Source organism: Bos taurus, chromosome 15 (genome assembly GCF_002263795.3).
Source record: "Bos taurus isolate L1 Dominette 01449 registration number 42190680 breed Hereford chromosome 15, ARS-UCD2.0, whole genome shotgun sequence".
NCBI lineage: Eukaryota > Metazoa > Chordata > Mammalia > Artiodactyla > Bovidae > Bos > Bos taurus.
Window position 1 is genome coordinate 8,245,618 of NC_037342.1, and position 19,057 is coordinate 8,264,674.

Here is a 19,057-nt window from a genome sequence, read left to right on the forward strand (position 1 = left end):
TGGTGACCCACGGAGCACACCTCTGGAACAGACTTCTTCCCAGTTTTAGTACCCTCCCCAGCTGTGCCTCCTTCCCTCGGTATAAAGCACACATATATTGTTTAGAGTAGTGGTTTCCACAGGCTATGTAAGACACTAAGTATCTCCATAAAATGAAAGGCTCCTAAACTCTCAACCCAGGGGATTCTACCCTAGTTCACATCTGGGGGTGGAGCTCAAGAATCAACATTTTAAGGCTCCCTATTGGTGACTCTGATGGTAGGCAGCTGACAATTGTTGACTTTGGTGGGTTGGGGTAGGAAGGCATGCTTTGGATGAGGAATTAAAGCAGTATATACATATGTGTGTGTGTGTAATTTTTTAAACTGAGCTTTGTAACACTGTCCTTTAGAGCAAATCTGTACTTTCAACGGCAGAAGTAGACTCATAGCCCTCACTGTTCTGGAGGACACACACACTATGTCTGAGTCCTAAGACTCGGGAAGGCCCCAAACCTCCTCTCCCTACAGCCCTCCAACCATGACTCAGCACCCATCATTCTCCCAATGACTGGGAGATTACTCCAGATTAGCTCTTGTCCCAGCCACATATTCCTTGGTAACTATCCAGGGTGAGCTTTTCTTTCCTTTACAGGCCTGTTATTTAACTGCTTTCTTGCTTTCTTCCTCCCAAATCTGTGTCCATTGCTCCTTGTTGTCCCTGCCTTTTGTCAGTGAGTTTTCCATTAGTCTCTGAGTGCCCATGCCCTGCCTTCTAACTCACTTATTTCAGACAGAGTCTTCAGGACGGTTGCCTGTCTGGTCCAAACCTCTTACGTCAGAACTTAACTGTAACTTTTATGATTTCATTCACATTTAGAAAGGTTCTCTTCCCGTCCATTAAAAAATGCTGACGAAGGCAATCTCTGACTCAACTCTGAACTGGCCAAGACTTCCATGCTATAATTCATCACATATACTCAGTCCAGAATTAACTTCTTATAAAGGCAGCTTCAATCAGGCCTGAAGTATCTCCTGAGGACATGCAAACTAAACTTGAGACTATGTGACTAAGCCCTCTGTGATATTCTCTGGAAACCAATCCTTGTACTCTGACTAGGAAGGCACCTTTATGTCTTTTGCACCAATTGGTTCAAATCTAGAAACAGGTGAATGCTCACATGGTCATGCAAATTTTATTGATCACACAGGGAATGGAGGGTAAAATGAAGTTCATTTTATAGGCAGTTTACAGTAAAATCACGATCTTAAAATTAGGTACCTGTATATTAAAAATGCTGAAGAAAACTTTTAAGCAATCTCCTTTCTTTTTGTATCTCTACAGCACTTATTGTCAAACTTAATATATAATAAAGTTATATATTTTATCATCTAACTCCCCTAACAAACGGCAAACCCATTAGGGTGGGGGTGTTTTCTTTTTCTCTTTTGCACACTGATGTGTCTCCAGCACCCAAACAGTGTCTAACAAATCACACATGCTTTACTGAATGAATGGACAAGTAAACTCACAGTCAAAGTGCATCACCTAGGAGCCAGGCAATCAAAGTTCTAATACTTGTGTGACTTTATAAAATCATTTCGCCTAAGTCAACATGAAAAGACCCTGATGCTGGGAAAGATTGAGGGCAGGAGGAGAAGGGGACGACAGAAGATGAGAAGGTTGGACGGCATCACTGACTCAATGAACATGGGTTTGGGTGGACTCCGGGAGTTGGTGATGGACAGGGAGGCCTGGCGCGCTGCAGTTCATGGGGTTGCAAAGAGTCAGACACAACTGAGCGACTGAACTGAACTGAAATCAACATGACAGATTTAGCTCTCATATTCTCCAAGGTCTCTTTCTACTCTAAGATATTAAGCTTGGGATTCTAAGAAACCAAGCTAACATTTCTGTTAGAAGTAGTGTTTTCTGAAAATTAAAAAAAAAAAAATAGTAATAAAAATAGCTTGTGCAACTTCCCACTCTCACATGTACATAAAGAAAGTACAAGAATTATCCTAGAACTAAAGAAATGAAGCTCCAAAATAGAAAAATATATACTCCACACCAAGAAGATAACTGTGACACAATACTGTCTTCAAAAGCTGTTTTCAAAGTGGATATAGAATTTACACAGTGGATAAACTCTATTAAGCAAAGCAGAAACTGAACCAACAAAAGTGCAAACTATGCACCTACCATACACATGGGCCATGGCTTACCTTTCCAATACCTGATATTTACAGACATGCAATAAAACATATTTCTGTTATTATGCAAAAAATTATGATGAAAATGTCATCAAGAGTATGCCTTCCTTCAGACTTAAAAGTATAAACTAATCATATGATTCCAAGGTCATTTTACCAAGGCCATTCTATTCATACTTAAAAGAAATATACTCCAAAAGTGGTTCTGTGGCTCAGTGCAAGTGCATTAAAACAGACCAACCAAGTATTCACATTGTTAAGCTCTAAAGCCAAGATTCCCATGCCCTATCTTTGTTATAGAGTCCAAAGTCACTCTGCTTGCTGCAAGACAGGCCAATAAACGGGAAACAAAGTAGTGGGGCAAGGGATAGTGACTTTATTTAGAAAGTCAGCAGACCGACAAGATGGTAGACTGGGATCAAAAAGTAACCATCTTATCCGGGTCTGGATGCCAGTTTCTTTTATAGAAAAGAGAGGGAAGGAGGTAAGGAAGAAAAGTAAAAAGGGTGTTAATTGTGCAAATATCTCCTGGAATATGCAGACTCGGAATAGAGATGTGTTAAGCTCTTCTTTCTCATAGCCTTTCAGCAGTGGACAGGGTCAGGCTAGTTCCCTGAACAAAGGAACTTTGGTTCACCATTCAGGCAGAGGGGCATGGTTCCCCAAGGCTGAACATTATGTATAGACACCATAACAAAAGCAATAGGAAGCAAGATGGAGTTATAGTTTCTTCTTCCCTGTAACATTTTCTCCTGCACATAAACCCAGAGAAATGGCCAAGTACAACATTGTAAGAAAGTTCATCTGGGGCAGCCTTCTTAAATGTTCCATAAGGCAGTCAGAGTAATCTTTTTAAATGCAAATATGTCATTTCTCTGATTAATGCCAAGCAATGGCCTCCTAGCTCTTGTCTACCTGTCCATAACCTTCAAAAAACATAATCTTTTTTCCCCCTTGGCTGTCTCCTTTCCTTCCCTATGCCTTCATTCATCCCTTAGCTAGATTTAAAGTGTCCGTCCTATTCCCCTTTAGCTACTTTAAGACTGATTTAAATATCACTTTTCTAGAATGGTTTTCCTTCATCTTACTACTCACTTAACCAGACTTCAGTTCAATTCAGTCGCTCAGTCGCGTCCAACTCTTCGCAACCCCATGGACTACAGCACGCCAGGCCTCTTTGTCCATCACCAACACTCAGAGCTTGCTCAAACTCAAGTCCATCAAGTCAGTGATGCCATCCAACCATCCCATCCTCTGTCGTCCCCTTCTCCACCAGCCTTCAATCTTCAGTCCTTCCAATGAATATTCAGGACAGATTTCCTTTAGGATTGATTGGTTGGATCTCCTTGCAGTCCAAGGGACTCTCAAGAGTCTTCTCCAACACCACAGTTCAAAAGCATCAATTCTTCGGTGCTCAGCTTTCTTTATAGTCCAAATCTCACATCCATACATGACTACTAGAAAAAAAATAGCTCTATCTCGACAGACCTTTGTTGGCAAAGTAATGCCTCTGCTTTTTAATATGCTGTCTCTGTGTGTCATAGCTTTTCTTCCAAGTAGCAAGCATCTTTTAATGTCATGGCTGCAGTCACCATCTGCAGTGATTTTGGAGCCCAGGAAAATAAAGTCTCTCACTGTTTTCACTGTTTCCCCATCTATTCACCATGAAGTGATGGCACCAGATGTCATGATCTTAGTTTTTGAATGTTGAGTTTCAAGGCAGCTTTTTCACTCTCGTCTTTCACTTTCAGCCCTGGTCTATCTTAAATATATTCTCTTAGCATAATGTATTTTACATTTATAGCATTTGACACAATAGCGACTGAACTGTAACTGGTATTTAATGCTGGTCACCAAGGGAAAGGATTTCCCAGATGACTCACCAAAGCACATGACTTAAAAGACATGAGTTTGATCCCTGGGTCAGGAAGATCAGATGGCGACCCACTCCAGTACTCTCACCACGAGAATCCCATGGACAGAGGAGCCTGGCAGACTACAGCACACAGGGCAGCACACAGTCAGACTCAATTTAAGCAGCTTAGCATGCACACATGCATCCAAAGAAAACAAATACAAATTACTTAAGCCATAGATGGTATCTTAGATGTGGTTAGCACTTGAATATCTAGAGAATAAATAAGTTTCATCAGTAGGAAATAGAAGCATAAACAGGTCAAAAAAAATGGAAGAAAGCTATAAAATCAAGTTTCGTACTCTAATCTCTGGTTCTTTGGCTGGTTAAAATAACCAGCTAAGGCTGAAAATGGGGTCACCTGTGCAAAAACTCCACAAAACCAAAGCAAAAACAAGCCCAGGGGTGGATGTGATTGGTGATAGAAGTAAATCTATGCTGAAAAGAACAATATTGCATAGGAACCTGGAATGTTAGGTCCATGATTCAAGGTAAATTGGAAGTGGTCAAATAGGAGATGGCAAGAGTGAACATTGACATTTTAGGAGTCAGTGAACTAAAATGGACTGGAATGGACAAATTTAATTCAGATGTATCCTTCATACCTGAAGGCAAGTATCCTTCAGAAGAAATGGAGTAGCCACCATAGTCAACAAAAGAGTCCAAAATGCAATATTCGGGTGCAATCTCAAAAACAAAGGAATGATCTCTGTTTGTTTCCAAGACAAAGCGTTCAATGGCATGGTAATCCAAGTCTACGCCCCAACCAGTAACGCTGAAGAAGCTGAAGTTGAACAGTTCTATGAAGACCTACGAGACCTTTTAGAACTAACACCCAAAAAAGATGTCCTTTTCATTATAGCGGACTGGAACGCAAAAGTAGGAAGTCAAGAGATACCTGGAGTAACAGGCAAATTTGGCCTTGGAGTACAAAAGGAAGCAGGGCAAAGGCTAACAAATTTGCCAAGAAAACACACTGGTCATAGCAAACACCCTCTTCCAACAACACAAGAGAAGACACTACACATGGACATCACCAGATGGTCAACACCGAAATCAGATTGATTATATTCTTTGCAGCCAAAGTTGAAGAAGCTCTATACAGTCAGCAACAAGACTGTGAGCTGACTGTGGCTCAGATCATGAATTCCTCATTGCCAAATTCAGACTTCAATTGAAAAAAGTAGGGAAAACCACTTTGACCTAAATCAAATCCCTTACAATTATATAGTGGAAGTGACAAATAGATTCACAGGATTAGATCTGAAAGACAGAATGCCTTAAGAACAATGGACAGAGGTTCATGACACTGTACAGGAGGCAGCAATCAAGACCATCCCGAAGGGGAAAAAAATGCAAAAGGCAAAATGGTTGTCTGAGGAGGCCTTACAAAGAGCTGAGAAAAGAAGAGAGGCAAAAGGCAAAGGAGAAAAGGAAAGAGATAACCATTTGAATGCAGAGTTCCAAAGAATAGCAAGGAGGGATAAGGAAGCCTTCCTCAGTGATGAACACAAAGAAATAGTGATCAATGCAAACAACAGAATGGGAAAGACTAGAGATCTCTTCAAGAAAATTGGAGATACCAAGGGAACATTTCATGCAAAGATCAGGATAATAAAGGACAGAAACAGTAAGGACCTAATAGAAGCAGAAGATATTAATAGGTTTCAAGAATACACAGAACAACTATACAGAAAAGGTCTTAATGACCCAGAGAACCAGGATGGTGTGATCACGCACCTAGAACCAGACATCCTGGAGTGCCAAGTCAAGTGGCCCTTAGGAAGTATCACTACGAACAAAGCCAGTGGAGGTGAAAATTCCAACTGAGCTATTTAAAAATCCTAAAAGATGATGCTGTGAAAGTGCTGTACTCAATATGCCAACAAATTTGGAAAACTCAGCAGTGGCCACAGGACTGGAAAAAGTCAGTTTTCATTCCAATCCCAAAGAAAGGCAATGCCAAAGAATGCTCAAACTACCGCACAATTTCACTCATTTCATGTGCTAGCCAAGTCATGCTGAAAATTCTCCAAGCCAGGCTTCAACAGTACATGAACCGTGAACTTCCAGATGTTCAAGCTGGATTTAGAAAAGGCAGAGGAACCAGAGATCAAATTGCCAACATCTGCTGGATCATAGAAAAACCAACAGATTTCCAACTTCTGCTTTATTGACTACGCCAAAGCCATTTACTATGTAGATGACAGCAAACTGTGAAAAATTCTTCACGAGATGGGAATACCAGTCCACCTTAACCTGCCTCCCAAGAAATCTGTATGCAGGTCAAGAAGCAACAGTTAGAACCAAACCTGGAACAACAGACTGGTCCCAAATTTGGAAAGGAGCACATGAAGGCTGTATATTGTCATCCTGCTTATTTAACTTCTATGCCAGAGTACATCAAGCAAAATGCCAGGCTGGATGAAGCACAAGCTGGAATCAAGATTGCTGGGAGAAATATCAATAACCCCAGATATACAGATGATACCACCCTCATGGCAGAAAGTGAAGAGGAACTAAAGAGCCTCTAGATGAAAGTGAAAGAGCAGAGAGAAAAAGTTGGTTTACAACTCAACGTTCAGAAAACTAAGATCATGGCATCCAGTCCCATTACTCTATGGTAAATAGATGGAGAAACAATGGAAACAGTGAGAGACTTTATTTTTGGGGGCTCCATAATCACTGCAGATGGTGACTACAGGCATGAAATTAAAAGACACTTGCTCCTTAGAAGAAAAACTGTCACCTAGACAGCATATTGAAAAGCACAGACATCATTTTGCCAACAAATGTCTGTCTAGTCAAAGCTATGGTTTTTCCAGTGGTCATATATGGATGTGAGAGTTGGACTATAAAGTTGAGCGCCAAAGAATTGATGCTTTTGAACTGTGCCGTTGGAAAAGACTCTTGACAGTCCCTTGGACTACAAGGAGGTCAAACGAGTCAATCCTAAAGGAAATCAGTCCTGAATATTCATTGGAAGGACTGAGGCTGAAACTGAAACTCCAATACCTTGGCCACCTGATGTGAAGAACTGACTCCTTGGAAAAGACCCTGATGCTGGGAAAGACTGAAGGCAGGAGGAGAAAGGGACGACAAAGGATGAGATGGTTGGATTGCATCACCGACTCGATGGACATGAGTTTGAGCAAGCTTCTGGAGAAGAAAATGGCAACCCACTCCAGTATTCTTGCCTGGAAAATCCCATGGACAGAAGAACTTGGTAGGCTACAGTCCACAGAGTGCAAACAGCCGGACATGACTGAGCGACTTCACTTCTCTTTCTCTCTTTCAGGAGTTGGTGATGGACAGGGAAGCCTATTGTCCTGCAGTCCATGGGGTCCCAAAGAGTTGGACATGACTGAGTGACTGAACTGTGCTAACTGTGCAAAACTCCACATCACCAAGCCAAAACTTAAGTTTCCACGCTGGCTTTCCCCAAAAAATAAGGCCTATCTCAGAGAAGGCAATGGCACTCCACTCCAGGACTCTTGCCTGGAAAATCCCATGGATGGAGGAGCTTGGTAGGCTGTAGTCCATGGGGTCATGAAGAGTCGGACACCACTGAGCGACTTCATTTTCACTTTTCACTTTCTTGCATTGGAGAAGGAAATGGCAACCCACTCCAGTGTTCTTGCCTGGAGAATCCCGGGGACGGGGGAGCCTGGTGGGCTACTGTCTATGGGGTTGCACAGAGTCAGACACAACTGAAGCAACTTAGCAGTAGCAGCAGCAGGTGAACCAATCACCCTGGCTTGCTCAGCACAAGTTACTTACCAATTTCTAAAAATTCCCTTTGTTCCATATAAGGAAGCTTGTATGTGTGCATGCTAAGTCATGTCCAGCTTTTTGCAGTCCCATGGACAGTAGCCCACCAGGCTCCTCTGTCTACGGAATTTTCCAGGTAAGAATATTGGAATGGGGTGCCACTTCCTCCTCCAGGGGATCTTCCTGAACCAGGGAAACATCTCTTGTGTCTCCTGCATTGGCAGGTGGATTCCTTACCACTGCACCACCTAGGAAGCCCTCTACATAAGGAAAGTAATCAGCAAACCTGTAATCACCCTGAAATAAGCCTTTTTTAAGTCATGTTGTCCTCTAAAGAAAAGATACTGCTCCCAGTTTATCCCTTAGTCTGTACACTCCATAAGGGCAAAGGCTCTGACTACTCTTTCACCACCAGGTCACTGGGGATGGGCACAGAGCTGCTCACCTAATAGGTAGTCAGCAAACATTGAATAAACTAAAGAATATTAAAACATTTAGCTCTGGTCCAGATATTTACAAATATTAAGATATTTGTTCCAAATCATTCTCAATTATATGCAAAAGCTGCATATATGTCTGTGCTATATTTGTGAATAAATACAGTTGACTCTCTGTATCCACAGGTTCAGTACCCTCAGTCAGATTCAACCAACTGTGAACTGAAAATATTTGAGGATAAAAAAATTCCAAAATTTTTCAATAAGCAAAACCTGAATTTGCCACTTGCTGGCAACTATATAGCACTTACATCAAAATTACAACTACTTGCATAGTGTTTATATTGTGTTAGGTATTATAACTAAACTAGAGATAACAAAGTATATATACAAGAGGACTGTGTAAGGTACATGCAAACACTACACCACTTTACATAAGGGGCTTGAGCATCTAAAAATTTTGGTATCCATGAAAGCTCCTGAAACCAACCCTTTGTGAATACTGAGGGATGGCTATAATATATATTTTCCCTCTCAAAATTTAGTTTATTACCATGCTGAAAAGAATCATCTAGATATATGCAAATATGTACATATTTTATTTTTTAACATATGATCCTAAAATTTTATTTATGTACCTTAAAGTGATTTGTTTCTATAAACATTTACGAGATTTTCCAGGTGGATTTTTATGTAATAAATATTTACTAAGCTTCTGCTACAAACAAGGTGCTAAAGAATTTTGCAGGAATCTAAATGTGAGAAAACGTTCTGACCTCAAAGGGCATATAATTTGCTGGAGAAGGTAAGAGACTTGCGTTTACTATGAAAAAGCCAACCACTTTTTGTTTAGTAGAACAACTCACAAAAGACAGAAAGGGGTTCTAATGTACATCAATAAATTAAAAGACAATTATTTTTTCTTTTAGATGTGCCTTTTAACATGAAAAGTTTCTTTTTTTTTATTTCAGATTCTGGAAAAACAATCTAAGCCTTTGAATTTCAAATTAAATCAAATGAAGTTCTTTAAAATATGGAGATAATATGATGAAAACATCTCTCCCAAATGGCATGTTTTTTTAAAGACAGGAACTCCACCTGAAATGTGCAACTTTCCCAGCTGTTTCAATCCTTAATTGTGGGTGGTTTCTGTGTGGGTGCAAAAATAAGGGTGGTAAAAGAAAATGGAAAACAATAATTCAATTGTCCAACTGAGAGCCATAAAAAGTCAAATATGCTTTCTCCACAGAGTTCAAAAGAAAATGTTATTTATATAAACAATTTAGGCATTTGGAAATGTTCCACTCTAATAGAGGACTTCCTGATTTATATAACCACATTTAAGTGGGTTGTAATGACAGTCTGCAATAACTGATGGATTTTCTTTTGACTCAGCAAATGAGAAGGTAATTTGTTTCCTAGAATTTAATAAAATCGCAGGTTTTTTTTTTAAACAGTTCAGCTATGGTTGGTAATGGCATTGTCTCTAGTTTGCTAACTTTTTCCTAAGAGAGGCCCAAGGAGAGTTTCAGGCCATGCTCTACCTTATGCATCCTGCCATCATCAGATAGTAGTGATAGCTATGGATGAGGATTTGTAGCTCATAACTGAATCCTTAGGAAAGTCTTTACAGAAGCATTTTCAATTTAGTAGCTTAATAACTGAATTTTATTAGTTTAAGTTGAAGAAAATAGGTATGTTTTTTTCTTAGCTAAAACCATTTATGATTTTATTTATGTTTTATTGTTTAAGTGAATTTCCTGGGATTTATAAATATATTGATCCTTTTTAATCTGAAATATGGGCTCCTATTTCTCAAAGTGTTTCTATTCTATAAAGGAATCCTCTCAAAACACACAAAGAAAACTGTTTGCATACCTCCCACACTAGACCATATTCTTGTTTATAACTTGGAAAATTGGATCAAACACTACCTTTCCATGAGACCTAAGAGATGCATTCTCAAAGGCAATGGATGTATTTGATAAAGATTTATGCATTTGCGGGCAGCCTGCAATGCCAGAGACCTGCGTTCAATCCCTGGGTCTGGACGATCCCCCGAAGAAGGGAATGGCTACTCACTCTAGGATTCTTGCCTGAAGAATTCCATGGACAGAGGAGCCTGGCAGCCTACAATCTATGGGGTTGCAAAAAATCCGACACGACTGAGCAACTAAACACAATTCCTCTAACAAGGAAAAGGAAAATAATTTTCAAATACTCCCCTGAAAAATGTCTTCTACTTCACACCCTCTGAGAAGGCATTAATGATCAGTTTCAGGCTTCTGTTCGTATTCCTGGGCAATTTCACTTAATCACTGTGTTACACTGGTGCACACTTAGCTTCAGAAAGGTAATCTAACAACAAATATTTGCACCTGGGTAAAGCACTGTTTGCTCAGGAAGATACAATAAAGTTCCTGTGACATAAAAGGTCAGTATTTTAAATTCGTCTCCTATAATCTTACCTTTCAGTGCAGTCTCCTAAAGTCAGAAAAGAATTCAAAATATAAGGCACACTCCAGCCAATTCAGTATAGAAAACTGTCAATATGTACAGATATGATTCACATGTAGACTTTCATGTAAAAGGACTTTTAAAAAATATATTATGCTCTTCATTCTAAGAACTATTAAGCACTCACCACTGTTATGATTATGTCTGCATATCTGTATTCAAAACAGAGACCTGAACACAGACAAATGAGTTATGTCAGACCTATCTGGACAATTATTATGAAATATATTTTGATCTGAATCACTTACTTGATGGCCTCATTTCTCCACTCAGAGTTAAGAGCAATAACCTTAGTTGACAAGCGGTTGGATGTTGCCTGTCTCTACCAAAGGAATTTTCTCTTTAGGTGTGTCTAAAGTAGAAAGTCCCCACCTAAAATATTTACTAGCAAACTGCCTCTCCTTCCTGGTAAATGTTTAATCTCTTGAGTGCAAAGGTCATATGGGCCAGGACTTTCCTGAGCACTGCGATAGGCCATCACAGAACATCACTAACCAAGCTGTTTATGACAAACCACAACTGGACTTTCCAATAGTTTCCAAGATTACATAGAATGAATGAGCTTTGCCTCATATTAATGACTAATATTTTTACTGGCACTGGTTCAGCATGACTAACAATATTTGATTTTGTTTTTAATCTAGACTTCTTTTAAGACTTGGTTAAAAGTGTTTTCAAACTATAGGCATGAATAGGCAGGAAAAAAAATAGTCACTTACAAGCCCCAAACTTCGTATGGACATAAATTCTGAAGTGATACACTAAGATTTACAGACCTTTATTATCCCATACTCTAAAGTGCTAAATTAACCGAGTAAAAACCACCACCTCAGATAGATTCACAGTAATATCTTTGAGCTTCTACTTGCTTGAATGAACCACTATAGAGTTTTCAAAAGACTAGTGTTTTTATGTTCTGTAGAGAGTATTTTATTAACTACTAGTAAGGTTTTAGGGATGGACACATAACATCATCAATTTCCAGGTATGTACCAGGGTTAATGCAGCAGGTATTATCTTCTGTATAATTATGGTTATGCAATAGATACATTTTGTATCTAGTCTGCCCCAATCTGCTTGCCAATGCAGGACACGCAGGTTCAAATCCTGGTCCAGGAAAATCCCCTGGGGAAGGAAATGGCAAGCTGCTCTAGTATTCTTGCCTGGGAAATCCCATGGACAGAGGAGCCTGGGGACACAAAGAGAAACTAAACAACAACTAACCATATAAATATGTTATTTGAGGAGCACTGACTCTTTCGCCAGTTTGTGATCACTCTTCTCTCCTCCATCATCAGTTTCTAAGCCCCAAGTGTCCAGCTAATCAAGTCCTTAGGTATTTCTAACTCAGCGTCTTTCCTCAGTCCAGAAAAACAAAGCAGCATAAAAAATGGACAATTAGAACAGCTGTAGGAAGTTAAGCTGGATGGCCTCCCATTGGGCCAGCACCGTGGGGGGCAGATAAAAGGAAGCAATCAAATGCTCAGGGGCAGCTCAACCATCCTCAGAGGAGGGAGGAGGACTGGCTTCTTGCTGCTCTAGGGTGAGAAGGAGGTGCTACACGTAGAGTGCAGAGTGCTGTGCTGCTTAGCACTTCAGTCTGGAAACAACTGACCTGCTCTGTGAGCCATAGGAATTCCCCACTGGGTCCCAGACGACTAATCCCATTTTGCTTCCTTCCAAGCCAGCAATGTCTCACTGGCACCAAGAAAACAAACAAACAAACCAGCAAGCACACGGCCAAAGGGTGGGAGCACACGGGGACAGCTGAAGAGTGGGTCTGATTTATGGGACAGACACAGGCCCACACATCTCACAAACTCCTGGAACAGCTTGCACAGGTTCACTTGTGACCCTGATATAGTAACAGCACTCTCTTTTCCTTACTTTGCTCAAAATCTGTTTTTCACCTTATTCTACTATAAGCACACTGAAAGCAGACATCTTACTCATCTTTCACCCACTCTCACCACCATAACTTGTACACAGAAAAGTTCACAAATGTCTTTATAAGTTATTTTGCAGAGACACCGCTTGCTTATAAAAGATGAGCTTTTTTTTGTAAGTCACTGTTTGCAGTGGTTACATCATTGTAAGTCTCAAGGCTGCTCTGGCTGAGGATATTGTGACTATTACTTAGCGCGAACCTTCACAGCTGTCCCCACTTTACACCTCTTTCATTAAGTCAGAAGAATAAAGAAGAACCTGAAACTGGGGCTTCAACAAGCTGTTTTAAAGACAGCCGAAACTTTGCATCTTCCCTTGTGGAACTGGAGCTGATGAAGGTAACGATAGCTCTTGCACTCATCCACACCAGCCTTACCCATTATTCTCAGGGATACATTCCTAGATCACTGTCCTCGGTACAACAGCTGTGGTAGCCTCACAGTCTTTTTTTTTTTTTTATTATATCCTAGTTATTTTTAACAATTTACAGTGCATTTGGTGGTGTAGTAAAAGGATAAAAAGTGCTGAATGGTGAGGATATGGGAATATATCTATATTTTTACAATAGTTTCAGAGATAATTTTTGTTTATAAATCTCTGTGCTCTAAGTTAGGTTTTCCTATCAAAGCATTGGTGTTTAAATCAGATTCCCAGTAGGAGCTAAATAAGTCTCTTGATTTAAAAATAGCAAATAACTAAAAAATAATAAAAATAGTAATATAATAATTTAAAATTATTAAAAATTAAAAGTAATAATTAAAAAATATTTAATAATATCTTTCCCCTATGTAGTATTCACCTTCCACTTGCCCAGCTTGGATCTAATTCCAAAAAGCCCTGAAAGCATTGGAACTTAATATTCATTGCCTATCATAGTCTTGGCTTCCCTGGTGGTTCAGTGGTAAAGAATCCTCATGCCAATGCAGGAGATGCAAGTTTGATCCCAGGAAGATCCCCTGGAGGAGGGCATGGCAACCTACTCCAGTCTTCTCTCCTAGAGAATTCCATGGACAGAGGAGCTTGGCAGACTACAGTCAATAGGGTCACAAACAGTCAACACGACTTAGCGACTAAACAACAATCATAAGCCTTCATATCCTGATCAATTCACACCTTTCCAATCTAAACTGCAAGAGCCAAAATAATAACATCCATTCAGTCAAAGTGGAAACAGACAGCACAGTTGAGATATCAAGTTCACCACAGCCAAGGAAAACTGCCTACCGTCGACCCACCTGCACGGTCGAAGAGCATAGTGATTAAAGTCCCCTACCTCTGCTGTTACACCATATGGCTTCAAAAAAGTTTTTTAAGTAAGAAACTTAATGGAAATTATGAAGAAATGTATTTATTGTACTGTTAAAAAGTAAAAGACGAACTAGAAGCAACCTGAATGTACCAAAAAGAGTATGTCACAAATTCATGTATAAAAACCTATGTAATATTTTACAATCATAAAATGAAAAAGTATAATACCTATAAAAAAATCCAGAAGTATTTTCTATAAATCTCTTTATAAAGAAGAAATAAATTTCATATAATATATAGCTATATGCAGTATAACTATATATAATTATATTAGAAAAAGATACACATAAATGAAAAAAATAAAGTTTATAAGCGAAATTATGTCATTTATTCAACAATTTAACCAAGAGTTTACCAAGAGTCAGACCCTGGATCAGGTGCTAAAGTGAAATGACTGAAAGAAGAAAAACAAAGGAAAAGACCTCTGGCCTCTGTCTTCTTGCACTTTATAGTCTCATTCAGTTCAGTTGCTCAGTTATGTCCAACTTTTTGTGACCCCAAGGACTGCTGCACGCCAGGCCTCCCTGTCTATCACCAACTCCTGGAGCTTACTCAAACTCATGTCCATTGAGTCAGTGATGCCATCCAACCATTTCATCCTCTGTTGTCCCCTTCTCCCACCTTCAATCTTTCCCACCATCAGAGTCTTCAATGAGTCAGTTTTTCGCATCAGGTGGCCAGAGTATTGGAGTTTCAGCTTCAGCATCAGTCCTTCCAATGAATATTCAGGACTGATTTCCTTTAGGATGGACTGGTTGGATCTCCTTTCAGTCTAAGGGACTCTCAACAGTCTTCTCCAACACCACAGTTCAAACGCATCAATTCTTTGGTGCTCAGCTTTCTTTAGGGTCCAAACCTCACATCCATACCTGACTACTGGAAAAACCATAGCTTTGACTAGATGGACCTATGTTGGCAAAATAATGTCTCTGCTTTTTACAGTCTCATTACTAAGTGGAAATAACTGCCATTATATGAGTATGTGAGTGTTCTTTCTTTTTTCTAAATAACAATGCTACTATATTAATATTTTAGTAATAAAATCTAGGTTTTGTCTGTGAGGTGTGTGTTACAAAATCTTTGTTGGGGGCTAGACACTTATGATATAGACGTCACGAAGCGACACAAGGGATGACACCATCGTTCCGGCTGCGGGTGTCATGTGACCCCTGACGCGCCATGCCCCACTCGTCCTGTAAATAGGAGGAAGTCATGTCGCTGGGGGTCCACCTGGCAGCCCTCTCCTCCTTCTGAGAGGCTCCCTACCTACACCTCCACCAAGTCAGGCTCAGCCACCCTCCTCCACAAACCTGAGGGCGGAGGGAGCCACTGGCGATCCTAACACCAGCCACCTCCACACCCGAGTACCAAGGGGCGGGCAAATCATCGACTGCCTGGCAGGGGCCTCTGCAAGAGCCTGGCCTGGCCACTCAGGGTCCATACAACGTGAACCCCACAGCAGGAGCAGCGTGTCTGTGGACGGGCAGGTGACTTCTCCAGAAGGGACCTTAGTGACGGTCACAAGCTAAAGCCACCCAAGGAATCAGAAACTCTTCCAGCTTTTCTTCTTGAGAGCCCTTTCCTTCCACAGTGGGGTTTGGACTTAATACTTCAGGTTTTCAAAAACAATAAAAATATTGAGAAATATGTATATACCTGACAAAACTATAAAAGAAAAAGAAAATTCAGAAGAAGGAGAGAAATAAGATTGTGGAGAAGCATGTCAGGGATTTCAAAGTCCTGCTACTCAAAGAGAGGTCCGTGGACCAGCTTTCAAGTGTGTAAGAAATGCGGAAACCTCACTCCACCTGAGACCTTCTGAATCACAGTCGGCATTTAATGATATCGCCACGTGTATCATATACATATTACAGTTCAGGAGTCTATTGTAAATCCTTACAATATTCTATTTTTATCTGGAATGTGAGTACACTTGATATATTATTCTCTAAAATATATACACATATTTTATACAGTCTCCTGACTGCCTGGAAAATCCCATGGACAGAGGATCCTGGTGGGCTGCAGTCCATGAGGTCACAAAGAGTCCGACACGACTGAAGCCACTCGGCACAGCTGACTGCCTGACTCTAACCCAACCTACAGATTGACCCCATGTCTGCAAACTGACAAGTAGGGATTGTTAAAATGTGGGGGAAAGAATGCTACATGAACCAGACCTTCATCCAGTAAAAACTCAGCTACAGATAAAACTTGAGATCACGAAACCCAATCTTTTCACTAATGGGAAATGAAACCACCTGATTCAGGAAGGGGCATGCTTTCACCAGGGTTGGATTGCTAAATATGAGGGAAAACCAGATTAAGTCTCAAGTCTCCTGATCCCAGTAATGTTCTCTGTCCTACACTAATATTGGTTAACATATCATGACTGATACTTTTTTCTCTTACTACTGATTTCTCTTTTAACTTCAGTATTAAGAAGTTTTAACTTACAAAACTTATAAATATTGAAACTTATAAAGTTTCAATATTAAGAAATACTGAAGTTAAAAGATAAATCAGTAGTAAGATTAAAAAAAGTGAGATAATTCTTAAACTAATACCTTGTATATTTAATAGTAGATAACCAATATGTATTTGTTTGAATGAATGATTCACTTTTGTTTTCTGTTTTGTTTTGTTTTGTTTTTGCCACAACCTGCTGCTGTGGGATCTTAGTTCCTAGACCAGATATTGAACCCAGGCCCTGGGCAATGAGAATGAAGAGTCTTAACACTGGACTGCCCAGTAATTCCCTGAATGATTCACTTTTAGGCAAGAAAAAAGGATGTTATCCACATCGTCTCAAAGGGCTGAAGTGAATTATACAATGATTAATTTCCTTATGGAAAAAACCACAAACCTCAATTTTAAAACAATTTATAACACTCTTCCACAGCAACCAAAAATCACCCTTACGCTTTTATCAAAGTCAGAATATTTGACATACTTAGTATTTGGGTGGGGAAGGCAATGGCAACCCACTCCAGTACTCCTGCCTGGAAAATCCCATGGACGGAGGAGTGTGGTAGGCTGCAGTCCATGGGGTCACGAAGAGTCGGACACTTACTGAGCGACTTCACTTTCACTTTTCACTTTCATGCACTGGAGAAGGAAGGGCTGCTGTCTATGGGGCTGCATAGAGTTGGACACAACTGAAGCAACTTAGCAGCAGCAGCATTATTTGGGTGTGTGTTATCTGTTTGATTTCAATGAAGTTATTATCTGAAGTAAGACTTTTAAAATTTTACCTAGGATATTGAAAAACAGCAGTACTTACCGATACTAATTTCATCATCTGTTTCAGCATCACCGATACATTCGAACTGGAAATCCTGCAGCGACTGGGAAAATTTCTGTACTGCCATAGACAGATCTGTAATTAAAAGTTTAAAAACTTTAGTTTTAAAAAAATCCTAAGGTGAAGATACCATGAAATACTCAAGATTTTCCACATGTATTTATATAACTTTGCTGCTAATGCTATATTAACCAGAACCTTTTTCAATACCAGCTTGACAAATTTAAACAAAATTTAAAGAGACTACAAAAGAAATGTTTTAGGGATTAGATCTCTTCTGCTTCCAAAGGAGATCTGCCCCTTTAAGAAAGTTTTGGTGCTAGTTGTGCATTTTCTGGAAGTCAATTTCCCAAAGTTTTTATCAAAGAATTACTATTCACTACAAATGCACCATTTATAGTAAAAAAAAAAAAAAAAGAAGAAGAAGAAGAAGAAATAAAGAATTCTACTGGGGTTACTAGTGGGGATGGAGGGGGAAGCATCGAATCTTTGATTAGAAAGTATCACTGATGTTATTCTACACAGACTGTGGAGGAGACAGGGAATGTGCTTTTACCAAAAAACACATTCTCCTTAAAAGTTGAAAATACACCTGAAAAGTTGTTTATGAATAACCTTGTGATTTATAGGAGACCTCATGTTAAACAGACTCCTCAGTCCTGACTTCAGTCTGAACAAAGTCCAGAGTAACTAAATCCAGAAGAAGAATAATTCTCTATTCATGGAGAGAATAAAGAAAAGCCCAGAATAATAAGAAGTGAATCCCTGGGAGGCAAAAGCCTAGGATGCAACCTAACAGAGACTAAGAATGCAGACGCTGGAGCCAGGCAGCCTGGGTTGAAATCCAAGTCCTGCCATTTACTCATTATGTGACCTTGGGCAAAATTTTTAAACTCCTCTGGGCCTCTGTTTCCTCATCTATAAAGACTGAACGACAGTGGCATAACCACTTTACAGGGTTCTTCTGAGGATTAATTAACATAACACTTGCAAAGCGTTTACAACAGAGTCTGACAATAAGCACTATTTATGTTTGTTAACTAAAATTAAAAATCAATCTGACACTGCAGCATCAGGGCAACTTTAAAGGTCCCTCCTTTCAGGGCTACTGTGATCATCCATGCTAATCCTTCACAGAAGTCTGTGCCAGTAGGAATACTCATTTTTCTAGAAGTCACTCTGGTGGTAGTGGTTTAGTTGCTAAGTCATGTCTGACTCTTTGTGACCCCATGGACTGTAGCCCGCCAGGCTCCTCTGTCCATGGAATTTCCCAGGCAAGAATACTGGAGTGAGTTGCCATTTCTTTCTCCAGAGAATCTTCTTGACCCAGGGGTCAAACCCACGTCTCCTGCACTGCAGGCAGATTCTTTACAGTTGAGCCACCAGGGAAGCCCACTGAGCACAGCTATTATACATCAGATGATATGAGATACAGAAAGGTGAATAGGTGGGAACACATCACATATGTGTGATTTTTGCATGTTAGAAACTTAAGAGGAACATATATCCATATTAGTCACAAAGTCAATTTTCTATTCAAAGGCATCTCATACGTGTTGAGGTCATTTGGTGAAGTTTTATTCTGATTTCAAAAGAAGACTTTACAGTGAAAAACGGCCCTCACTCTACACTTCATTTAATGTTATCTCCCAGGGATTCATATCTG

General features: G+C 39.9%; 1 protein-coding gene across 4 annotated transcripts in view; it reads right to left on the reverse strand.

Moving 5' to 3' along the window:
- ARHGAP42 (Rho GTPase activating protein 42) overlaps positions 1 to 19,057 on the reverse strand; it is a 348,023-nt gene that overhangs the window by 241,981 nt on the left and 86,985 nt on the right. For all 4 annotated transcript variants that reach the window (XM_003586932.6, XM_059875064.1, XM_059875065.1 and 1 more), the window contains one exon: positions 17,371 to 17,466. In XM_003586932.6, the coding sequence (XP_003586980.1) occupies positions 17,371 to 17,466 (96 nt within the window). The remainder of the gene's footprint in view (positions 1 to 17,370; positions 17,467 to 19,057) is intronic.